General features: G+C 42.6%; 1 protein-coding gene across 2 annotated transcripts in view; it reads right to left on the reverse strand.

Annotated features, from left to right (window-relative positions):
• Positions 1-245: 245 nt before the first annotated feature.
• Positions 246-26,017, reverse strand: part of tle5 (TLE family member 5, transcriptional modulator) — a 36,116-nt gene continuing 10,344 nt past the window's right edge. The window contains exons 2-7 of one of the 2 annotated variants that reach the window (XM_068591414.1): positions 20,459-20,547; positions 16,154-16,217; positions 11,098-11,142; positions 5,871-5,933; positions 5,025-5,099; positions 246-3,593 (exon numbers count right to left, since the gene is read on the reverse strand). In XM_068591414.1, the coding sequence (XP_068447515.1) occupies positions 3,369-3,593; positions 5,025-5,099; positions 5,871-5,933; positions 11,098-11,142; positions 16,154-16,217; positions 20,459-20,547 (561 nt within the window). In that variant the 3' untranslated portion in view covers positions 246-3,368. Of the gene's footprint in view, positions 3,597-5,024; positions 5,100-5,870; positions 5,934-11,097; positions 11,143-16,153; positions 16,218-20,458; positions 20,548-26,017 lie in introns of both variants that reach the window. The other variant, XM_068591413.1, reaches the window with a different exon arrangement.

The raw sequence follows: 26,017 nt of genomic DNA on the forward strand, positions 1-26,017 counted from the left end.
TACAATTTGGGATGTTTAACAAAGTTTTATGTGGCTCACTTTGGTTTTGATTGGTAAAGAGTTGAAACATTCAGCGGCAGCAGCACTTGTGCTTGGACAGTCACTAACACAGTTCACCAGACTGCACTTACCAAAACTTAAATAAGAAAAAGCTTTTATGGGAATACAATCTGTTTAGTCATTTCATCACAATGAAGGTCTTCTAACCACCAACACACAGACGGACAAAAGGAGTCACAGAAGAGTTTCTTATGATTTGATTGACTTTATTTGTAAGGCACCAGAAGTCCTTCCTTACTGCAGAACATTTCATATTATTTATAGTAAATGTTTGTTGTACTTTTTAATAGTTTCTTTTTTTTGTTGTCGTTTCAATGAAGCTATGATTTCAGACACAAAACATTTTTTTTTTTTGCCAAAGTACACACTTTCAGGTTTTACATTATGCACAAAATAAGTATTTAAAAAAAGACCTTTACAAAGCTCAAAACGCTTACAATGCTTCACGCTATGGGGGCAAAAAGTCGGGAAGGTGGGATGTGGCGTGGGAGTAGAGGCCATGGGAGGGGTCAGAAAAGAGAAAAAGGGTCAAAGGGCAAAAGGTCAACGTACTGCAGTTTCCCCCCTGGTGTCACATCAGTTTTGTAACACAATAGCACAAGAATCATCCAGGACAGACAAGAAAAGATGCAGCTATATACACATAAAGCTTTCTATGTATAACTGTATACAGAGGCAAGCGCCTCCAACTACTTGAACAAATACATAGAATTTAATTTGTATGTTTATAACGTCAGCTTTGTAACTCTCGTTCTAGTTCATATTGATTAATATTTAAAAACAAATAAGAGGGAAAAACAAAACAAGTGCATTGATCACAGAAAAAGTTTGGACCAAACATTCTTTTGACAAAAAATGTCTCAACTAGAAAGAAAATCAATCTCGTTTCCCCGGCAGACATGCACTGTCGTGTGTGTGTGTGTGTGTGTGTGTGTGTGTAGCTGTGTATGCCGCGGTGTCTACGCACTCTGGATATCACGACGAATACATCATGGAGCTCGACACGTACAGTATGTGGGAGGACGATGTGCCGGCAGCTTAATTCACAAGCAGAATAGCATGTTAGCTTTAGTTGTAGCAAGAACAGCAACACGTTTCATCCGTGTGCATCAAACCTGGACAACTTACACACACCTGGTCCATGCATCCACATACACACATACACAAAAAAAGAGCCATCAATATCCCACCAATATGTCGTCTGAACTTTTGGCCGTAACGTGTAATTTGTGTTTTTTCTTTTCTTTTTTAATCTCTTAAGTAATAAAAATGTTCTATATCGTCATCAAGCTAAAGGTCATCTGGAGTGGCGTTTTTCCAAATTCAAGAATTGCACACTTTTTAAAATCAATGAATTCTCACCGTGTAGCTGTTAATTCAGAACGGAGGCTAAGTAAGGGTGTGTGTCTGTTTGTGTTGCGAGTTTGTCGAACAACTTCATACCATTTCTGTTTGTACGCTGCGTACTAGGACAACCCAAATGTGGGAGTATTTTTGAGGGCACTATACAAGTTCGGATACGGATGTTTTGAACACGGCTAATTTGGTGACATCACATTATTCCCAGCATAGTTTTGCCTAACCGGACGGGCTAATTGAAAACAGGGCCCGTGAGGCTGTGGGGGAGTCTTTACTCATCGCAGCAGCTGTGGAAGACGCTTGTGCTTCATCTGCGTGGAGGTGCACTGATATTGTTTTGTTAGGTCATGGAAATTACCCAGTCAGTTTTGTAGTAGGTGTGATACCGCCTGAATAATGTGGAGTTGGTCTGATACGTGACAGATCCGTACAGCGAATCAAAATGTACCATATTTAAATCAGAAATTACAGACGGCTCAAAAGTACGGGCGCAGTTAGGTTTCTGTTTCACACCGAGATGTTCCCCAAAACAGATCAGAGGCTATTTTTCAAGAACTGGATCGTGACAGAGACTGGGACTGACCGCATGCAGAGATTAATGTCACCAGTCTAGTCTCTGTATATTAAGTTTGTACACACAGAGTGGATGAATAAGCGATTCCCTCTTGTGAAACAGCCTGTTCTCTGTCATTGCCCTGTTTTTTTTGTTGTTGTTGTTGTTGTTGCTGCTCTGAACCCATTGAGGAGGAAGACACACACTGCCCTCTGCTGTCAAATGCACAACATGCACACCGTCTCCCCTCGGTGCCTGCTCTAATAATAGTGCACATTAAAGATGCAAAGGGTGAATGGGAGGGTGCAGGAGTCGAGCAGCATCTCTGTTCATTTAACTAGCGAAGAAAAAGGTTGCCTTTCAGTTGAGGTGCGGGTTGGATGCATCGTACCGAACGCACACACACACACAGGGTCAGGCAAGCAATCGAGGGGTATCCCTTACCGAGGTGGGGTTGTTAACTACTCGGCAGGAACTTTGCTCTAACAAGGTGCTTTTCCTTTTTTAATATAAATGTAGTTTGTCAACTGGAGCGGTCTTCCCAATATAACAATTCTGCGCGCGCGTGTGTGTGTGTGTGTGTGTGTGTGTGTGTGTGTGTGTGTGTGTGTGTGTGTGTGTGTGTGTGTGTAATGTGTCTCTCTTTAGCCGGGACGAGGGCACTATTCAAACACTTCTCTGCTCCATAACAATCCACCATTTAAACTCAAAGCCAACTTGGAGCTTGGAATGAATGCATGCAATCTGTACTGCCAAAAAATATCAACACTACAGATCTCCGTCAGACCTCTTTGTTGGGAAGATGAAGTTCGTAGGAATCCTGTGTTTCTGAATAGTATTACGGCTTGCCAAAGAACGTTTAGCCTGCAGTTCAGTGTTACAGATCAGTCCTGCATAACAGCTTAGAACCGAGGCAAGTGGTGGGTGTGTGTTGAGGAATAGCGTTATGGAGAAGAAAAAAACAGAAATCTAAACAGGAATAAGAACTGAGAGACAGGAAGGCAGGAAGGAACTGAAATAGAAAGCAGTACTGATAAAAAAAAGAAAAAACACATAATAACTGAAGCTTAATCACATGCCAAAAAGAGATACAGTATTTAAAGAAGACACAGGAGACACTCTGATGGCAATAGAGAGAAGGAGGAAAAAATAAACAACCTATGTATGGTAAATATGAAGCAATCAGGACTAGTCTGGCAGAAGGGGCAGGTGCCAAAGCACTCCCAATAAAGGGAGTTGGTTAGGGGTCTGTAGCTGGAGCTGTGTTGACGGGATTAAAGCCCACGTTAGCTAAGGTCAGAAAGAAGGAGACCAGGGGAGAGGCTGTAGGCCAAGGGGGCTCAGATCTAGGGATTCAGGTCTCTGGACAAAAAGCGGCGCTGAATGGGGACACCATCTAATCAGACTTGTCTCCGTCCTCCTCACGGTGGCTGTCAACTCCGTCACGTGAGGCTTTCTCCTCCTTGGCCAGCTGGGCTTGGGAGGCCAGCAGGGAGGAGAGGGAGAAGAGACCGGAGGAGGTGGTGACGGCAGGGAGGCTTGGCTGGCTCAGGCCCAGCGGCAGGGGGGTCATGGGCAGGGCCAGGCCCTGGAGCTGAGACAGCTGGTGAGCCTGGAGCTGCTGCTACATGGAAGACAACCAGACACAACTTAGGCACAGCAGGCTAGACCCGACCCACAAATCACTGCAAAAGACTGAGGGAAATGCAAAATCTGCAATGCACAGACCCATTATACATCACAAATGATGTGTAATATATAACCCCAGAGGCACAGCGCTAATCGCTCAGGCACAATAGGAGAGAAGGAAGGCACATATCAACGCTAAAATACATGCTCGGAAGAAGATGGAAAGTCTGCAGCGCGCATAACTTATTTATAACAGATGCAATTTCAATCTATATAGCCCCAAGAAAACAAGCAAGAGGAGAGAATACTGTACAAGAAATGTCTAATAGATGACACACATGCACCACAATACAACACATACAAATACCCCTGGATACATACGTTTCATTTGAACATATAGAAAGACATATTGTTACTGCCTGATCGTTTCTCATCACTCCCTGCTGTGCACAGACGTGATGTTGTGACACGTGAGTGGGTGGATTTTTATAACAATCCGGGCTGACTTCTCATAAACTGTATCCAAATGCCCCAGTTTGCACAAGCTACACCTCCAAAGTTAACAGCTCCGCTTTACATTTAAACCAGAGCTCCTCGTCCTTGACCTGTATCTGATGTTTAAGTATAATATTAGCGGCTATAAAAGAAAAATATAGGTAGGCAACAGAAAATCCTGTTCTGTGGCTCCCGATACCAAGAAGAGCAGCTCCTATAAAAACAGGCCTATCCTTTGTATCGAAAGTTGTAGACACAAAGACAAAGGCAAGGCGCTGCTTTGAATCATGCATCACAGTGATGGACTGGCTAAGCTAGCTAACACTAGACCCATAGTAAAATGATGGAGTGGCTCTGCTAGCTAATACTAAACCTCTAGTAAAATGATGAAGTGGCTAAGCTAGCTACTACAAGGCTTATATTGATGAAGTGTAGCCGGCTAACATTAATGCCCCAGAGATGAAGGATTACAGCTGGCTGGCTAATACTCCACCCGTATTGATTCAGTATTTAGCAAGCTAGCTAATCTTGCTATTCTAATGATCAAAATTGTGCCCATGTAGTGGGGGAGCGAAGGGGGGGTAAAGTAGGGATGCACCGATCTGATCCTGGACTTAAACATTGCTTTTATAACTTCGTAAAACAAAATTTAACAAACGAATACATAGATATAAATGTGCTATAATTGTTATTGATTAAAATAATGGTTTTCGATACCTATTTGAGTCAGTATTTGACCAATTTCAGTTAAGGTAGGGAGAACCAAAGCTTTCCAACTAGTTGTTAAATATAGACGTTAAATATTTCAAACTGTAAGCCAATAAATTGAGGCCATTAAAGAAAATCGAATATGTGAGAACGATCAATAATTGTGCTTTCTCGCCATCATAAGACCCTCAAGAGGAGGCTGAGGGCTGGAACATCATACCCTTATGATGGAGTTCATCTCTGGGGGGGTGACCTGCTTGGCCCTCTCTATGGCTGCCAGGACCTGCTGCTGGTGCTGGAGTGATTGGGTGGGTGGTGGGGTGAGGAGATGAGGGAGGGAAAGAGTGAGAGAGACAACAAAAGCGAGACAGAAACAAGGAGAGGAGAGTTGGGGAGAGGGGGGGGAGGGAGAAGGGAAAGAGATGGAGAGGTTAGATCAATATCAATAGTCCCAACTGAGAACGACAACCCTCTCTGGTGATGCGCGCGCCCCCCCACCCTCTCCTCCGGCCATTCAGTTATTCATCCAGTCATATACACACTCTCTGGCACACGCACACACACACACACACACACACACGGTTGGCTGGTGTGCTGTAATGGGTGGAGGTCAACGCCCTGGTGGGCAGATAAGAGCATGGCTTATCTGAATCACACAACCATTTATTACGCTGACACACTCAAACACACACATGTATTGGGAAAAGAGAAGTGTGATGGAGGAGATGGTGGAGGAGGAAGGGATAAAGGAAAGGAGGAGGAAGTAAGAAAAAAAGAGAGGGAGGGGGAGGGGAAACGGGGAGGACAGATTGAATATGGCAGAGGAGAGTGGGGGAGGGAGAAATAAAGTGAAAGTGAGTTGGAAAGGAACACAGAAGGCGAGTGATGATGAATGACGGGAGGAGAGAAGTGGAGAGGAGAGAGGAGGAGGAAGGGATGCCGAGCGAGGGGTCGAAGAGGTGGAGAGGTAATGAGGCGGGAATGAGGGTGATCTCATTCCAGGATGTAAGGAAACTGTGCTGAGGGTCAGAGGGTTAGTGAGGACTTTGTGTCAGTGTGTGCTTACCTCCTGAGACAGGTAGGGGAGGACTTGTGCGCAGATCCCGTTCAATCTCTTCACTATCTCAGCCTGCGGAAAGAGAGGTCTTTTAGTTAATGGGTAACACAGCCCGTGCTCTACATTTTAAATGTTGCCAACAAATTCTCAGAAAAGACCAAAACCTCATCTCTGGCCTGGTCCCAAAAAGTAATTTCCCACTTTTTAAGCAAATGCTACACAAAAGGAGTTGGGGACTATTAAATGATGCAGATGTATACACATTTGGTGCTCGAGGGAACATGGTGTATGTGAGACTGATTCAAGATCAACTTCAGTGTCCATATTCATGATAATGAAGGAACATATCAGCTGCCAGAGCAACAGTGTGACTCACTGTTTTTAAAGCCGCTACACGCCCTAATGCTACACGAGAGCAGCCCGATTCCAGCCAGTGACAATCAGAACGACGGTGGGCGTCGGCTGGGGTCAACCAATCTTTTTTTTCCACCTAGTGTAACACAATAGACGCCACATTTGGTCCACCTATCAACGTCCTGACAGAGGGACAAACACGTCAGCCTTGTATTCCTTCACGACCGTGACTTTAACCAATCGGAGCGCAGAACCCTCTTCGACTGTAAATGGCAAAAAAATAGAGAAATGACGTGAAAGATGAAGAAGTTGTCTTCCGGCCATTTTAAGTGAAGCATTAGTCCACCCACACGCCTGATTTGTCCTCCTCTCAGGACTATGTGGGTGTGAACGTACTATGCTTGGATGACATCTCCCTCACTCTCGTTAGATTTGTTGCACTATTATCACCAGCCAACGTGTGGGCTGGTGATAAGAGTGGGGGAAACCTCTAAAATGAGAGTGCAAATGGCAGCTTTTTTTTAAAGTGTGGTCAGAAACAGTGCCCTTTTCACTTGCATTCAGCTTCAATAAGTCATGTGAAATGTGTTTATTACTCTGTATTGTTTCAATGCTTCTGGGACACATTAATACTCAGCATGTGCCGTTCTTTGTGCACAATGGAAAAGGAGTGGAAACAACAACCACTCGTGCTCTCGCCAAGACCATCCTGCTCCGGTTTGGAGCGCAACATTTTTACAATCTTACTTTATAAGACATTTTAACATAACACAGTATGAAACACACACGTGTGAATAATAAAAAGGAATGAGTCAATCTATTTTTTGTTTTTGGTCTTTTTATGGGATGTGTTGACAAAGAAAAAACTAAAGCACGCCACCAGTTTTATCCTTTAAACCCTGCACGCTCATCAGTATGGGAAACATCTGCTCTGACCTTCCCAAACTCAGGCACACATTTCTTGCATCACGCACACACACACCCCAGACATATCAAAATCCCTTTATTCACCTCATTAATTAAGTTGCTTGTACGCTATACTCTTCCTCAAACTCTTGGGCGCACACGCAAACACGCAAACACACACACACACACACTTTCCCATCTTGCACATTCTCTATCTTTCTCACATGCAGGTCTATTATCACATTTGGTTGGTAATCATCCAATCCGTCTGAGATATGCAAAGCAGCAGTAATTGTGTTAGAGCCTAATTCGTGGCACGATGAGGAGAGAGGGGCCCTCCTAACCATCATTAGGCATGCAGAGCACAGCTCCCCATCAAGCGCTTCACTCCTATCCGCTCATCATTACACATACACACTCCCTGACATCTCTAAAATGTCTCTCTAAAATGTCTCTGCGGGACTCGCTCCATGCTAACTATGGCTCTTTCTCTTTTTCAGTGCCCTTTATGCGCCTCTCTCTCTCTCTTTTCCCCCCGACCCACCCTCAGTTTCCTTTTTTTTTTATCTGCGCTCTCCATTATCCTCCTCTCTGTGTCTCCCTCAGCTTTTATCTGTCTGAACGCTTCTTCTCTTTTGTCCTGCCTTTACATTTTACTCTGCTTCTTTCCAGCTTTCCTCAAGTGCTGCACATTCACTGACGAGAGCATTGTATGTGGGCAAATAATACATACATCAAAATTAAAAGGGGGCTTGGGCACAAATACGAAGATGTCTTTGCTTCTTTATGTCAAATTAGAATATTTGTCTATATTAACATTTTTTTATTGTATCTTTTCATCCATCTTTAAATGATCTTTTGTAATTTGAAAACTGTCACCTCACATGGAGAGCTAACATAGAAATGTGTTCAAGTTGACCAGGAATCCGTTTCAAGGAAGCATGGAAGGCAGCCTAAACAAACCTAACGTTTCACAGACTTCCTCAGGGTGTCCTGCTTCTGTCCCTGGATGAGCTTCTGCTTCCTGCCAAGAAAACAACCCGATATTGTAGCTCTTCATAACTTTTTTTTTAACCAATAGACTTTACTACTGGTTAGCTAAACTAGCTGAAACATGAAAATTCTGCCTGCAAGTTAACACATTAGCTATATAATCCAATAGCATATGATATAGTTATAAGAATATATGTAATGTGAATTCTGCCTACTTTGAAGACTAAGAATTTTGTGTAGAAATTTACTAAAACTAATAATCAATTATCAAAATATTTTCATATTAAACTTCATTAAGCTAATCCACTTGGACATTTTAGCTAGCTCCACTACTTTTACTTATGGATGTAGATACTTCTGCCAACACATCCAAACAAGAGCAAAGAGCCCAGAGGTCTTCTTCAGTTCCACTTATAGACACCAGGTCTGAATAAGTAGGGAATTTAGTACAGCTGTTTCTACACTATTCAGACATGTAATGAAAGCGCTGACACGGTACACAGCGCAAGCAAAACATAGATGAAGAGTTATTGACATACAGAAGGACACACGTCCAAGACTAAACATGGAGGAGAGACCCAGCAACCACGCGGCTTCATTCAAGATATTCCCAGTTCAATCCACAACTTAACCTTGCTTCTCTTCACCAAGACCAAACACAGAAAGAGAGAGGGGGAGAGAAACACAGAGAGAGAGAGAGACAGAGACAGAGAGAGAGAGAGAGAGAGAGAGAGAGAGAGAGAGAGACAGAGAGAGAGAGAGAGAGAGAGAGAGAGACAGAGAGACAGAGAGACAGAGAATATTTTTGAACTGAGTGGGACAGAGTGATCAAGAGGGAGCAATTGAATGTGTGAGAGTGCGAGAGAGATAGAAAGAAAGAGGGGGAAATAGAGACAGAGGTGGAAAGGGAGGAGGAGGAGCAGAAGAGGGGGGAAGAGGGAGGGAGGGGGAGCAATGGCTGTGCACAATAGGCCTAGACATGAATGCTCCTCGACACTCGTTTCCACACATCCCCTTCAATTTCAACTCTCTAATGGAACTAGAGATTCTCCGCACCCACTCATACTGTGCACAAAGCAAGGACACACACACACACACACACACACACACACTAACAGGAGTACGCATCAACAGAAACCCACAAATGTTTATGAAGACGTGCCACACGGACACGCACGCAGACTCACACACATACACAATGCATTAATAGAGGGGGATACATGCACACTCACATTTTTATTAAATTGCTGACAGACGATAGGACAATGCGTGAGCAAATGTACAAAATCACACAAAGACTTCTGGACACACATGCGCGCGCACGTGCGCGCGCGCATACACACACACACACACACACACACACACACACAAACGCACTTGTGACTGTGAATTTCATTCCTGTGAGATAAAGGAATATGGTGGGATGAAGTGCACCATAAAACTCAGTACGTATGTGTGTGTGCGCGCTGTGTGCCTGTAACAGTCAGTGTGTGTGTGTGTGTGTGTGTGTGTGTGTGTGTGTGTGTGTGTATGTATCTATGTGTGTGTGTTTGTCCTGCATGCATCACAGCAGTCTTCCTGCCTCAGAGTTTGTGTGGGTGCAAATATGTGAAGGTCTTTAAATCACGGAAGCCTCTCCTTCTGCGCGTGTGTGTCCATTTGTCAAAGCATACTCGGTTCTTCCAATATGGCTGTCAGTGAGCGCCGTCTATCATAAGACTGTGTGTGTGTGTGTGTGTGTGTGTGTGTGTGTGTGTGTGTGTGTGTGGAGGGGCAGCGCCAGACGAGGTCACCGATAAGGGCTGGCCCTTTGGAGGCCCATCGCTCTCCCCCTCCTACGGGCTGAGCATAAATTACTCCCCCAGCTTCAGCCAGACAAACTGTATGGATATCGGCTCTTCACCCCTCCTCTGCCTTCTCCTTTCTATCAAAATGGGCAACTGATTCTAGCTGAACTGTCTACATCGAATTTGAAAGATTTGTTTTTCGGGGTGAGCTTGCTCTTCTGATTTTATGCAAAAAAGTTGTGGCTATATAATTAGGACGTGTTGCCACATTAAAACGCACAATTTAAAATAAACCTTTCCACTAAAATTCACTTCCTTATGCACATTTTCATGCTCACCATTACTGTGGATGAAGTGAACTAAAATTGATTTGGCAACAGCAGAACAGCTAACCCCCTTGGCGCCTGCATTTCTACACTGAGCCTCAGGTGACATCATTCAAATGTCCCTGAATGCTCCCAAAGTGAAGGGAGATTATCTCTGTAATTCACACCTGCCAATCAGTGAGCTGCAGGTGCACAGTGGGAGAAAATGGGTTTGGGAATGCACAGCTGTGTCTGCGTCAATAGAATAACAACGTGAGAGAAGTTATTTTGGACATTCAAGGTTCTGAAAGTAAAAAAAGGTCTTTGTTTTCGTTGCATAGACGATGTGAAGTCACTGGAAGCTGGAACACCTCCAAGGTTTTGATGGCCGTGAAAGTCCCACGGTTGAATCATCAATAAGAAAAACTGAAATTGACGGAGTGCATTGAAGGACTGATAGTCCTCGACACTTTGACAAATCACCAAGTTTAAAAGTATGCTGTCTGAACCACTAAGGGCAGGCAGAACTTTAAAGGAATAAAAAATCTAAATAATCAAAGAAAAAACTAATTGTTCTGAAATTGGAGCAGCTCTAATTTGGGGCTCTTGCTGGTTTCCTCATAGCACATCAAAGGGAATATTGCCTACCTGGTGGGCAAGTGCAGAGGGGAGAAGTTATGCTAAATAAAATGATTTCCTGCTCCCTTTCAGCACCAAGTTTAGTGAAAAAGCTCGACTCATGTTTCACTTAAAGGCTTCTCTTTGGATTAGCCATGGGAACTATGGTATTTTCAACCATTTGCCAAAGCAAACTGACAACCGGTTCAGACATTATGTGATCGGGACATACAAGTTTAAAAAAAGAAAAAAAAGGATTTAACATAGACTTACCTGTTTGTGCATCTCAATATTGAGCCCGTAGGACATCTCATAGTACTGGAAAATAGAGTAAAACAAACCGATAAAGTGATAAGACAAGCATCAAAAAACTTCTCCCAGACAAATTGTGCACAGGGGGGCTATGCTAACACTTCATTATGGAACCTTTACTGTGTACAATGTGTTGTACAGCTGAGGCTTATTTGAATAACACTAAAACTGGACTCAAATTGTCTTTCAGATGGCATTCTCCAAAATAATAAATGTACAATTTAGTAGTTGCTTAGCACAGTTAATAAAGAAAACTAAATAGTGCGTCATATTGACTTAATTACATCATCAATAATACAAACGTCAAAGTTTTTAATAAAGCTTCTAAGCTTCAAACTATTCGGTACAGGCCCAGTTATGATATGGTTTGAATTGTGATGGTAAATATATGAGCCACATAACTGGAACACAATCCTGTGATTTTGTTGAATAGCACAGACACACAAAGGAAGCTGTTTGAATAGAGGAGACATTACCATTAAATAGATGCGTTTCTCTTTTAAAAATGTTTATTCACTTATCTTTCACTACTTTGCTTGCAAAAAGCCGTGAGGTTCTAATATTACAAAGCTTTGTCAGACGTTTAGCCATGCCGCCCTGTGGCGATCGGATCGACTATTGGCAATCTTAATTAACCATGAACGGGCGATATGAAAATAGATACGATCGTCAAACCCTAGAGTAGATCTTTGACATCTTAATAACTCTAAACGTATTCCCGCTCACAAACACATACCTGCATACAAAGAGACGAAAAAAACACACGGCTACAAATAGGATAAGAACCTGAGCGAGAAAAGACAAGAGTAGAGAAAGCGCACGCTCGTGTGTGTATGTGTATAGTTGTGTATGTGTGAGTTCAGTGTTAATGAGAGGGCCACCCTCTAGGCGTCAACCCTGTTAATCACCCACTCTGTCTGCAGGGGGGACTGGCTCTGTCACTGAAAAACAAACACACAGATCTCTCACACAAATGTACACTGCACACATACAATTGTTGTTTTTTGCTGTTCGATCTCACACCATCTTGAATGTGTGTGCTCACGCACGCACGGCACACACAAACACTTGTTTTTTGCTTTTTCGATCTCACACCATCTTGTGAATGCGTACACACGTACACACACACACACACACACACACACACACGCACGCGCACACACACACTAAAGTAATTACAGCGCTGGGGAAATGGAGGTGCTGCCGCTGGCCGGGGGAGTGGGGAAACCTGATACGCTATTAGAGAAGCAGTGAGGGGAGGGGGGTGGTTGTTGTGGGGATACAAGGCCGGGCCTGCCCCTGATGGAGTGGAAGTGCGATTGAAAGTGTGTGCGTGTGTGTGTGTGTGCATGGCGTGGCTTTGTTTGAGTGAGGGTGTGCTTTAGGAGTTTGTGAGGGAAGGGGGAGGGAAAATCCACATTGCATTCGTAGTTCAATTCTATTTCGCAACATTTTGAGAGGAATCTGAAGACAGTTCGAACTGAGGAAGACCCCTTTGTGTTTCAGGGGAAAACATTTTGTGTTTGGAAAAAATGAGGCGCATAAAGCTTAAAAATCGTAAAAAAAAAAATACATTGCAGAATTGTTTTGCTTGTTTGTGTTGCCTCCGCTGTCTCACTGAGTGACAACTCCACAGGTGACTTCAGATTTTGTTGTCGCTTTTTTGTTTGTAACCAGCAGGCTGCTGTGTTTATAAAAGGCAGCAAACAGTAGGGCTGTACCCAATGTCATTTCTTTTCTTTCTTTTTTGACATTCAAGCTTCGAACAAAGCTTCAAATGTCTGTTATCATATTTGATCACCCAAAACCTTTTTATTTATTTGTTTTAGATTTGCATCCAAAATGCTTCAACAATAGTGTTCAGATAGTTTGTTATCTTGATTATTTGTTTAGCAAAGCTCACTTCACACATTTACTAAGAAGGCAATAAGCCAGACGGTGCGGTTTACAAAGACTGGACTGCACAGCATGGACTATTGCACTTATACACAGTGATTTTTTTAATTTTTATTTTTCAGATCGCAATTGATTATGAATACCTGATTTTGCTGAGTTTAAGGGGCCAAATCCTACACAGAACAGATAAGAGACGGACTAACAGTGTTTGGATTTGGCACATGCACCCATTAGATCAGAAGTGAGCCGGAAGGAAAGGAGTGTTCTTGAAAACAGACAAATAAATAAATAAATTAATATACTGAGGATAGCATTGTCGAAAATACTGCTTTTTTTGTGTGGCAAAAAGCAGACAGCTGCAAGCCGCAGTGCACTCTACGTTACACTTCAAACCATGATGAAAACCCATCACTTCTCCTTCCTTACTGATAATGCCAGCCTTTAGGCTAGCACACATCCTGTCGGACATTCATTTACCCGATCAGCCGAGATGACGTGTAAAATAAAGAAAACTGTTTATGCAAAGCACATAAATCTTAATTCAACTTTGACCCTTTATCCGCATAATTTACAATTCTTAAACATACCAAGCGCAAAATGAAATACATTTAGTTGTGAACGTCAGTTTAAATAGAGAAACAGAACATTTTGTGGCATCGGGTTTCCATCAGATCTTTTTGCAAGATTGTGCTTTCCTGTCCAAATGTGTATAATTTATCTGTGTCTGCGGATGCTATCAGGCCGACAATGACTGTGTGTGAGAGATCGTATGCACTCGCACCTGCCTGAAACACACAGAGAGGAAGTGTGGATGTGTGTGTGTGTGTCTGCTGGCTGGCTGATGGTGGAGAGAGCAGTGCGGCGGCACAGATTAGATGAGATTAAAGCCAGTCAGAGGATCAATTAGAGGCAAAACATCAGACGGCAACACAGCCACGGCCAGCAACAATGAGATTAGCCCTGAGGTGGAGCAGAGAGCAGGCGAGCACATCTGTGTGTATGTGTGCATGTTTGTGTGTGACTGTATGTGTGGAGAGAGACGAAGGCAAAGAGAGGAAATGGAGGGGGTTGGGCAGAGATATTGCTCACATACAGTCCCTCCAGAAACACAAAGGGAGAGAATAATCAAGGACAGTCGCAATTTATTGCAACCATGGACGTATCTTTGTCGCTTTGGTCAACATTGGTTATGTTATCATTATCAGAATCCTATTTATTGCCCAGTAGGTTTCTCATATAAAACATTGTATTTGGTGTATTGGTGCTTAACATCAACATATTACAATAAAATTCATTTAAAAGTGAAAAAAATATTGAAAAATGAAAAAACAAAATTGATTCTGAATCAATTCACATGTTTGAAAAATGACTTTATAGTTTCTCCTTGCTATGTTGATGGCACAGAACATGGTTTAACCAACAATTCTTTGGCAAATGATGAAATAAATCACCCTTGTGAAACATATTCAGTTTTATGAGACAACACTGGGGATATGGTTGGGTTTAGGATTGGTAAGGTTGAAGCACAAAAAACACTTTGTTAAAAGGAGGGAACGATGGTTAAAAGAAACATTGATGGTCAGTAGGAAACCAGTCTGGCGTCTGACTCACCAGATGGAGACTGTGTGTACAGGCCTGTCATTAGTCTTATATTTTATACACCATCCTCCTCCTCTACTTCTATCTGTGCCATCTATTTAGCAAGTTCATCAATATTTTCCGTCTTAACTATGACAAAGGCAACCAATGGAGGAAACGAGTACCAGCAAGTCAGAGGCAGAGTGGGGCGGTTCCTGATTTAGCAGGATTTGTGTCCACTTCTTTTGTGCACTAGTCCTCACAGAACTTTTTGGATGGGCTCAAATAGATGGCAGCTGATATACAGAAGAGGTTTTAAATAGGAAAAAAATGCTTCTGGTCTTTTAATAAATATCTTTTCAACAACTGCAGAGTTTTAATTCCCAGACCTCATCCCTTTGTGGCACTATAATAAAGTCACCTGACTTCCTTCTTTGCTCCTGATGAACACAACTCATGATTTCTTTGGCCTGCGAGAGGCCTTTGTCACTTGAACATAAACAATTGTAATTTGAGGACAATTGTGAAAAAACAACAGATGCTGTCGTTTTTCTTGGGTGGACAGACTCGGCGTGACTGCATTGTGAGACCACAGTGACGCTTACGGACACTAAAGGCCTTCAATTAAGGCAATTGCCTCGGCTGCTCATTTTAAAAGGCTGACACCTGTTCAGTGTTGTAAGCACTCTTACTCCATTACACTTAGGTAAACTTCTGCTTCTTCAAAAGAGGCGAGAGAGGAGTTGCCAGTAAATTACATAATTAATATAAATGTCAGAGGATTGCTGTCTGCATCCCTCAGAGGCCATCCTTGGCAAAATAACACAACTTTAGGAGCCAGAATAGTCCGACAGCGGCTGGTGGTGCCACTGTTTCGCAGTGTGGGCCTTAGGTAATATGAAAATGCAAAAGTATCTCTGGAGAGCCGGTGTATGGTTTTGTCCATTCTGGGCTACTGTAATATGATGCACCACAACAGAGTCTGTGAGGGTGGTGAGGTCAATGTAGACATGAGGGGCTCATTAAGCGAACAAAAACAACGATTCTAAGATCCAAGTGATCATACACAAATGGAAATATAGTTATGAATATCATATTCCATTTCTGCTGACAGAACCTATTAACGATATACATTGGCTCTTAAAACATGTAAGATTCCCAGCTTGTGTTTCCTGACCAGTCTGACCTATGTTTAGCAGCTTCTTGGCATTCCAAGATCTAAGCAATTTTCTTAGTGTTTGCAATTTTAGTGAGTACATAGAACAGATGGCCAACGCTATAAAAACGAGCAGCAAGAAAAGAGACATTAGAGAACAATTGCGCTGAAAGAGCACTTGAAAAAGGATTCATTAACAGAGAGAGTGAGGACATCAGAACAACAGTAGACCTTTTCTTTGCATATAAACAACAACATCTTTATGTAAGAATCAAATATAACATTGGTCAAACACAGTGGAAAGATGACAAACCATCACCTCTGGTGCCACATACACACACACACACACACACACACACACACGCACGCACACACAGCTTCACTCACCATGATATAATGGCGCTGCATCTCTGACTTCTCACTGGCCAACTTGTCACACTCAAGCTTCAAACTGGGGAGAGAGGGAGAGTTAGAGTAGGTTAGTAAGCTCGACAGTGTTCTCTCTAAAGTGCTGACACCAGGTGACTTCTACCCCCTTCATCATCATCACCAACGGCTCTGTCATCACTTTCATCATCACTTCAACCCTCATCACTGCCTCCCACCTTCATCATCATCATCAGCACCATCCTCCATTGTTGTTATTTTGGCTACCATTATCATCTCTATCCCCATCACCGCCTCCATCATCATCATTAGCGCCGTCATCATGCACACCTTTACTAGTCACGGTGGCAGGGGTTTCACCGAGCTTGACAAGGTGCCAATTGAGAGGAGGAGGTCAAACTGAACTCCAGAAATGGTGTCGAGCCAAAATGTCTGCTTTCTAAATCAGAGAAGAGGCAGTGAAGTAAAAAAAAAAAAAGTCTAAATATAGTGTTGGGAGCGTTTCCTGCGACCCAGTCCCTGTGACAGCCATTAGCTGTAATCATGTCAGCGCTGATGTCACGCGAGGCGACAGGACAAAGGAGGACGCGTCAACAAGTCACCCAGATCGTCAAATGAAAAAGACAGAAGGGGGGGAAAAAAAATTCCCCTCGATGCCTTTTGACTGAAGCAGCCAGTTACGACGTGCCAGTCTCAGAAGGCATCAACCGATGTGAGGACAGGATAAGACTCAGATCAAATAAAGATATGCGCAGGCACACGGTGGATAGTTTCAGATTTAGGATAAGTCTGAAACCTGTTTGATGGTGTGTATATTTATGCTGGGATGTTCTTCTCAGCTGTCTGCGGGAATGACAGCTCGATTACAGCGAGCACTGTCTGAATCTTCATCGCTGTTAGTCTTAACTGGCAGACTGAACACGGTGTTACATGGGGCCAATAATGTGAGCTCACGCATACACACAGTATTGTGCTTCTTCTATAATTATCGCAGCAGCTGCAGTGTTGGCTGTGGTTAACTTCAGTTTTGGTTGAGTGTTTATCCTTGTTTATTGGACATGATGACATGATGATGATGGACATGAGAACACTGAAACATCTATAATTAAGTATCTTTTTTGATATTTAAAAGAGTTGAGTTCTTGGTTGTGCTTATGTTTTACATGTCCCTTAGTATAAGTTTAACAAGTGTCAAAAGATGATATAATACTCAATCAGAATAACTGAGGCTAACCGCAATATATATAGCCTCTATAAATCTGGAACTGAACCTGAAACTCAAAGTAATTAACAAATAAATCTGGAACTGAACATCAAAGTAACCATAAAAGATCTAGGCGACAGTAAATTAAAGTGAAGGAGTTTTTATGATGTGCTTTACTTACATCGGCGCATTTGCATACACCGTTTTTACTAAACCTGTTTTTTTGGAATTTAATTATAAGCAACTATGTACTACATAATATGTAGTTGAAATGTGTCTTATTCAACTATAATTGCTGATACACTTTTCTGTGGCTTATGACTGGTCAGATATGACACAAATTCCACTTTTCCAGAAAATAAACCTGCGTGGAAGGTTTTGGGAGTTTTGAAATGGCGTTGAGAACTGCTTTCTGGAAAATGTCAAATTTATATTTAAATTAATGTAAGGCTTAAGGACACCGAGTGCCAAACCTTTTTAAAATGGTCAAACTCTGTCTGCTGGTATTTTTTTATTTGGTCTTCTTTGTTCTTCACAGCCTACTGAAATAATTAATACATCTACATTCTATCCCCTGCAGAGGGACTAGAGCCTATTCAGCATGTATTGGGGACATGTTGTGGGCTAACGCAACATATTCACAGGATATTTTATCAGAAAACCCATGAATCCCTCCAAACTACATTCAGAAAAGACGCGGCTATAGGGAATCCTGCTGCATGTTGATGGTCCCGCCATGTCACCTAGTTTAGAAACTTTTTCTTGAAATATTTATTGCAGAAAAAGAGCACACAGGAATCCTGGAATGACCCAGAATTTGACTGAGTACTCATGGTGCTCCCAAAAACCCTCCATTTTTCAGTTCAGTCAATACACAGACCCTCTTTTCAAATGCAAAAGTTAATAGCCTAATCTCAGCATCCTGATGTGTTCTGTCAGTTACTCATTTACTGTGACCAATTACCATCACAAAAAGGCGCAGAGGTTGTATTTCTTTCCTCTAAAGTTTAATGAGGTCAAGCAATGGCCTCATATGCTATCAGCCGTATTTAAAATGATCTTCAAATCTAGAACATTTACAAAAAAGAAAAAATCTTAAATCATGCTTTTACTGTTCTGCCTAACAGTAATACACCAGATGCTCTTTGTTTTTACTACCTCTGGGCGATTTACATACAGTCTATGATGGCAGCACTTTACAAGATGATCACGTGTGCTTGACAGACACCCAACTTGATCAACAGTCATGGGGTGTGTGCTTCTTTGTTGGGGTTGATGGGCAATTTTATTTCTGCCACCTATTCTTGTGTGTGGATAAGCAGCCTCCCCTTCCCTCCTACATAAAACCCTTCCCGCTATCCCTGTGTACATGCGTAGGCTGTGTGGTGGGTTGTCATGACGACCGGCCTCCCCGCTGCCAGCCTACCTGGGATTGGCTTTGCGCCGCCTCTGATTGGTGCTCAGCAGCCCCCGGGCCCGCACCGCTGCTCTCAAACGACACTTTGATGGAGTTTTATTGCCGATTCTTCCGTCTCTAAATCGCTCCTGCTGTCATCTTTATTTTGATTTATGTATTCCCTGATCTATTTATGCATGTGAACGAGGGGAGGGGAGAAGAGGTGGGAGAAGAGGAGGGGGTGTGGGAGGAGGAAGACAGCGACAGCGACAATGCTTGCTACTATACCCGGGGGATCGCCTGCGGTACATTTGCCTTTTAAAGGCTTCGGCAACAGACAAGCACAGCACAGCAGCAAAGCGCTACAAAGCCTCGTCTGTGTCTCCCAAGCCCCTCACCCCACCCCAGCCCCCCTCCTGAGTCAATAGGCACTGTATGCATGTTCTGTATGCTCAGACAAAAAAGGTATTCTTTCAACTGCGCCCTGGCTCTCTGAAGAGGGTTAAACGGTGCTGCTCATCGTTGTGGGAATTACAAAAACCAAAGGCGAGAGAGAAAAAAAAAAAAAGACACGCCGGGTGTTATTGCTGCTTCAGAATCCTCCGCAAACAAGAGTGATCAGACCAGAGCGGGAATTTTGCACACAATTTGTCAGGCTTTCATCTGCCTTTGCTCGTCTCTGTAACCGGCAGAGGCAAGCCTCTGGAAGGTTCTGGGTACAGAGGAACAAAACAACCTCCTCAGGAAGGAAGGCGGTCTTCAAAGACTCTCCTCTCACAAAGAGAGGATCTCTCGCAGAGATGCAGACCCTGTGGCGTCCCCCCTCTTTAAAACTGCTATCAAACAGATCAGTTGAGGTCAAACCAGGCACTTTAGAAGTGCCTCAGACTACTGGCACTGTAGCGGTATTTAAGCAGTAAAGCAGGATCAATGGGCGAGGGTAAACGAGATTGATTTAGGTACGAGTCAATAAAGGATGTTGCCTCGGTGTTGCAGTGTGGTGGTGGAGTTGAGGAATAGTGGACGTCTTCATTTTATCACAGCTGACTGCTGTGTCTCTCAGTCTCCAGCAAAATATATATTTTTTTGGGAAGAATTAAAACAATTTGTGATACAAATTAGGTAAATAAAGACAGAGTTCTCAGACTGTTACTTTAGCTGTTTGATAGTGTCGTAAACATGTATTCAGTCCTCATACGTTTCCTCATACGGAGTTTGGTGCTTGCCTGTCGACAAATGCACCATTTTACATGTTAATCTGAGCAGCTGTGCACTGGCCAAAAGTAACAGTGGCTTAGCATTTAATAGGAATTTATTAATTGGAAGTGTACAAGCTGAACACTGTATCTATTTGACCTATAATGCGTGTCCAATTCTAGATTTCTTTCCAGGCAGCTTCCTCGGAAATATCTGTTAAATTAAACACAGGATAGTTTACAAGTGTATGTGACAAGATTATGTGAAATTAAGTGTTGAACAAAAGGTATACATTCACAATAAAACCTAAGTAATGGCAGCAATACTGCAGCTCAAATCTGCAGTCTAACATTGTGGCTACCGTTTCAGAAATGTGTGCAATAAAGGAAAACACTAAGTGATACATGTATAGCCTGGAGATACACTGCATATTTCAAAGAACTGCTTCTCCTTTGTATATGTGTGCGTTTGCGTATCTGTGTGCATGTGCGAGTGTTTCTGTTCGCACCTGTGGTATTGTGCTTGGAGGAACTGGAACTCATCCTTGATCCTGTCACAGGAGTCAGAGGTTGTGAATTTCAGCTGCTGCGATGAAGCCTGCCAAAGAGAAAACAAAAATAAAAGTAAAAATCGAGTGAAAAGACAAAAAAGAGAAAGAGAGCAGCGGGAGATAAATTATTAAAAACATGAAATCAAGCAGTTTTCAATTTCACGCAGTACAATATTACTAGGAAACCGGTTGGCAAGTATGTTTTCCCACACACACACACACACACACACACACACACACACACACACACACACACACACACTTGAATCATTGTGTTGATTTAAGACGAAAAACGTAAATGCGCAAAAGCAGAAATGTGCATACCCATTGTTTCCGATTTTTAAACCGTTGCGTATGCACTATTCTGTTATATATCTCAATTACTGTGAAATTATGATCTTGCACACTGTCCTAACCCACACACACAGACACAATTAGCCATAAATGGATGTCGACACACCCCTATTTAACCTTCTATAGACATAACCCAGACTCCAGACTTCTGTCCTTGCTCTGGCTCCAGCAGAGTCTTTACAGTGCAGAAGCAACCTGGAGAGTTATTACCCACGGACATAACAAACAAAAGCATATGTAGCAAAAGCATATCTTGCTGGTATAAATAATGACGGTAACACACATTTAGACATTTTCTTGTAGAGAAGTTGGCGTTGAGTTTAGAGGTTTTGAAAACATTTAGCTCCAAAAAAAAGTCTCTTGAATTCCGACATTGCGCCATCACACTCATAGATTTGCTTGTTGTGAAGCATAAGTGGAGAAAAAGGAAGGCGATACGGATTTGATATTACCTTAAAAGAAATGTAAAGTTCCTTTCTATATTAATGCAAATACAACAAAAAACATATCAAAAGCAACAATGCACCCAAAGACTATGGTTTGCTTCCTAATCATCAACACAGCACACATCACAAAGAGAACGACGACAACAAATGCAACACCTGCCGCTTTTATCTTTTCTCCATTTTGTGCCTCCACATCTCCGCTCTCCTCCTGCCTGTGACCCGCAAATCTACTTAAGCGTCTCAATTCCCAAAATGCATTTTGAGAGCGGAGGCTTGCCGGAGGAGCCATGAGCAGAGCACAGGTGTATCCTTTGCGGAACACTTTATCGGCATTCATGACGTATGAAAGAGGCATGACACAAAGCTAAAATATACCCACAAAATTGTAAAATGTCATTAAAATGAAATATTCAAGTTGTCATGAGCACGGTTATGCTCATCTGACAGATCATAAAACAGTGGTGGGCTATAACTAAACAATGGACAGATGGTGCAGCTGTGCCACACGTCATATTTAATTGACGCCATGTCCGAATCACGGATGTCTCATTTTGTTACATGCCTGTTTCCTTAAGGTCTGCAAAGAAAACTAAATGACTACAATACTTTAACGAAGCAAACAGATCAAATGATTAGTCACTTAACTTGTTCATGTATTAACAGTTTGGACATTAATTAATTGAAATTGTGATTGAAATGATCCAAACTACATTATTTTGGTAGTGATGCCATGGTGTCTAATGTGTTCCTGTGTAACACAGCACTAGTCTGCTGAGGGTTAGTGGTCCATTTCATAATTTTGCTTGCCAACCTTTGAGTGTTCACTGAAAGCCAAATGACACTCCCGTCATGTCAGAAAGACTCGATTTGGGCCTTACACAGCGAGTTACACCATCGCTCCGTCACCTAGCCTGGATGTTGCTATTAGCCCTTATTGTAATTCTGTCCACACTACATTCCCCAGGCAGCAGTGGATGGCCTGGTTGTGTGTTAGAGCACAGCCAGCATCAAACCCAAATAGGGACAAAATCTCATTATTTCTCAGCAAGCTGCATAATGGGTCAGGTGGGGAAAGAGGAAGAAGAGAAAAAAAAACAACAAAAAAAAAAGAATCGACATTTTCCCACTACAATCGAGCAGGCATAAAACACCATCAGAAATCTGATTGCTGCACTTACGGGAAGCTAGCCTGCCGCTGTTAGGAATGACCTGTCGCTTTGTACCCTGCTCCCCACAGCATGTCGCTCAGCTTCATTTTTAACTACAAATAGACTGCTTCGCATTCACAGAACCATGGACAGAGAATATGCTAAGCAACAGGATTGCTTCAGGTTGCAGGAATGAACCTGCTTACTTCAAAGGCTGAATTAGTTTTTGCTTCCTGGCTCAGTAGGCAGTGCTTTACGCTAACAGGGTTTAGGGTTGGGGATGAATTCTTTGTGAAGCAGTCTGGGGAAAATACATACTATTGATATTATATCGGTTTTTACATCAAATATAATAGTTTAGATTATGTTACTAGATGCATCAAAGGTTATAACTGAGAGACAGATAGTTAGATCATTAAAAAAACAACAACATACATTTCCAAAAAACGGTGCCCACTGAACTCATCCATTAGACTTGCAAATGTCATGAAAAGTGCTCACATTATCATGCATCCGCCTCACACAGAAGCTCCAATTCACACAAACCAAGCCGCTACTCGGAGACAGAAGCGCCGACTGTAAGCAGAATAACCTTTTCCATTATCACTTCGGCCGGTATGACATGGACCGAACTCTGCAAACAACAGCTTGGATATATGGGTCTGTACCACACAGAGCCTGTGTCAACACAAGGCACTTAGCTACAGGCAGCCATGTAACTCACACTGCAGTAACCGTTTCCATGTACTCCATGTATGCTTTCTCAACACACCGAGTGTTTTTGTGTGTGTGTGTGTGTGTCTGCCTACAGGTTACCCCCGGTGCCTGAGGGTAAAGTTGTTGCCCTAGATCCGATTTCCTTCCTGTGTAGCGCAGTATGCAAACGTTTAAAATACCAAAGTCTCTCTCGGTCAACAGCCCCAGGTTGGGCAACCTGTTCCACTGGGAATACAGAGGGAGAGAAGAGAAAACAGACAGAAGACGAGGGAAAGGAAAGCAAGAAAAGGAGAGCAAGAACTTTGAATTTTAAATGAACGTACCTGTGTACTGTACGGCGGAGCGCAACCCGTTTTTTGACTGCAGCGATTGCCAACAACTGTGGTTTGGAGCAGGATATTTACATTTAATAAAACATGTCAATTGTTTAATACATTTTGACTTTTGGAGGACTGGCCTGTTACTTCAATTCTGGAATAACAGGTAACTTCTGCTTCTCCTGATGGTCTGGTAAATAAAATCTGCTCTGAAAGGTTCCTTTCCTGGAGCTCAAGTTTGTCATAGTCTTCCAGAAAGAATACATCTTTTATGTCCTCGTAGATAGGACAATAAAATAAGAAGTGCACCTCATTCTCAACACCAAGCTCTCACAACAAACAGATTCTGTCCTCTGGAGTGGCATTGAGCCTATCGGTCTCTGGGGCTAATGGTAATATTTTTGTGCACAAAGTAGTAAGGCACTCCATGTTTAAGTTTATTAATGTAAACACGTGTATATAGTCAAACATGTTGTATATGAAATGGTTTTGGGCCTTTTTTTCTCTTTTTTTAAATGCGGGTAAAATGGTTGCAACCATTTTTTTTTTTTTTTAAAGTAGTTGACAGTAGTCAGCATCTGGTTGCTTGGGGCAACAAGATAACTGTCACACTTCACCTTCTACTTGAAATGCTTTAAAGATTTCTTACATTGATCATAACTCCACAGCAAAAAAAAGTATGTATTTTCTGACCCCAGATTAAATGTGGCTATACTGATAATAATTTGAAAGTATAGCTGCAGGTGATGTTAATGTACAAACTAGTTTACAACCATGCTAACAGGACGAGAAGGGAACCACAACAATTGAAGACTTATTGCTGTATTGTTTTGCTAATGATTTACAGTTTACTAATAATCAAGGTCATCACAAAGCTGCCTAAATCCTGGATAAAACGTTCAGTAAAGACCAGAAGTTTGAAGGACAATTCTCACAGAGCTGTCCTCATACGTTTACCACTCCGCAACCAGACTATGCAAGTCTCTTCTGGCTCCGCGCAATATACACAGCTAACAATGTTTATTATCCCTCTCTCCGTCAGTGACCAAAACAAGGTGCTATGTGGGGGCCTGAGAGCCCACAACAGATGGATGCCCATAATGTTAATGAAATACTGCCGTAATATTGTGACACGTGCCATCTGCTGTGACAAAAAAAAGGTGCCTACACGCTGTGCAAGTAAAAACGTGTTTCTGCAAGCGAGAGGCTAGGCTAACGTGTGTGTTTGTGTGCAGCCTTTTGTTTGTGTTACAGAGGAATAGCCTAGACTGTGTGAATGTGACAGAAAGATGTGTGTTAGAGCAAAACAGAGAGCCTTAACATTGAATAGGTGTGTGTGTGTGTGTGTGTGTGTGTGTGTGTGTGTGTGTGTGTGTGTGTGATAAGCCTGTATGTATGATTCTTGGCTGCCAAAGGAACAAATATTCACTGCCATGAATCATACACAAGGCTACAACAGCCCACACACACACACACACACACATTCTCTCTCATATGCAACATTTGCCGCACATGCACACACACACCACCTAAATGTAGGACAATCTCTAATTTGATTCTGCCCTGCTCCTTTGAGACGTAATTAAAGCATTAAAAAGCTTTGTGCGCTGGTGAGGCAATTGAGACAGTCTTCAGCGAATAAATGGGATTCATCGTTTCAGGAAATTGCTGCCCCACCCCCATCACCCACCCACCAACCCAAAGCCCACTCATCATAACACCCCCACCCACCCTTCCTGGCCTCATCATCTGGTCCAATCCATGTGAAATCTACTGTGAAACATAATGTCTATTTTAAATAAGAATCAGGCTAAGGCCGTTTCTGCTCCATAGATCAGTCGACAAAGGCGATAGGAAGGGAAGGAGATTAGGGGCGGACACACACACACACACACACACACACACACACACACACACACACACACACACACACACACACACACACACACACACACACACACACACACACACACACACACACACACACACACACACACACACACACACAATACATCCAGTGGAGTATTTGGACACACAAGCAGCGCACACAGACGATTACAATACACACAGACAATAACAGCAGGATACATTGGAAAACATCCTCCTCAGTATAAATCCTGCCTGAGGGTAGCGGCAGTTGGGGATTGTATTTCCTGGAGCCCTGCCTGGCTGTTTACATCTCAGTTGGAGCGTGTTTGTGTGTGGTGTTTGTGTGTGTTGGGTGCAAGGATAGGGCCGTGGCATTGTAATCACTCACTAATGACTGGATGTTATCTCTCTTTCCCCACTTTTAAATGAATGCCGAAGATCTACGCAGGCAAGCAGTTGGCCTATTTCTCAACGCCAGGCTGTCTGTTTGCTCCATAGCAACAGTCCCGTGGATGCCATTTGAGCCATCCACCTCATCCGTCTTTCTCAGACCCAAAGACATTACTATTCAAAGATAACGCAATGACCGAGAAGGGAAAGTATTTTTGTTGAAAGCAAAATAATCATTCGTCTTTTTGAGTTTGGTGGCGAGGTTAGAAATTAAAG

Source organism: Clinocottus analis, unplaced genomic scaffold (assembly GCF_023055335.1).
Source record: "Clinocottus analis isolate CAN_PGR_092001 unplaced genomic scaffold, fCliAna1.0.p SCAF_25, whole genome shotgun sequence".
Taxonomy (NCBI): domain Eukaryota; kingdom Metazoa; phylum Chordata; class Actinopteri; order Perciformes; family Cottidae; genus Clinocottus; species Clinocottus analis.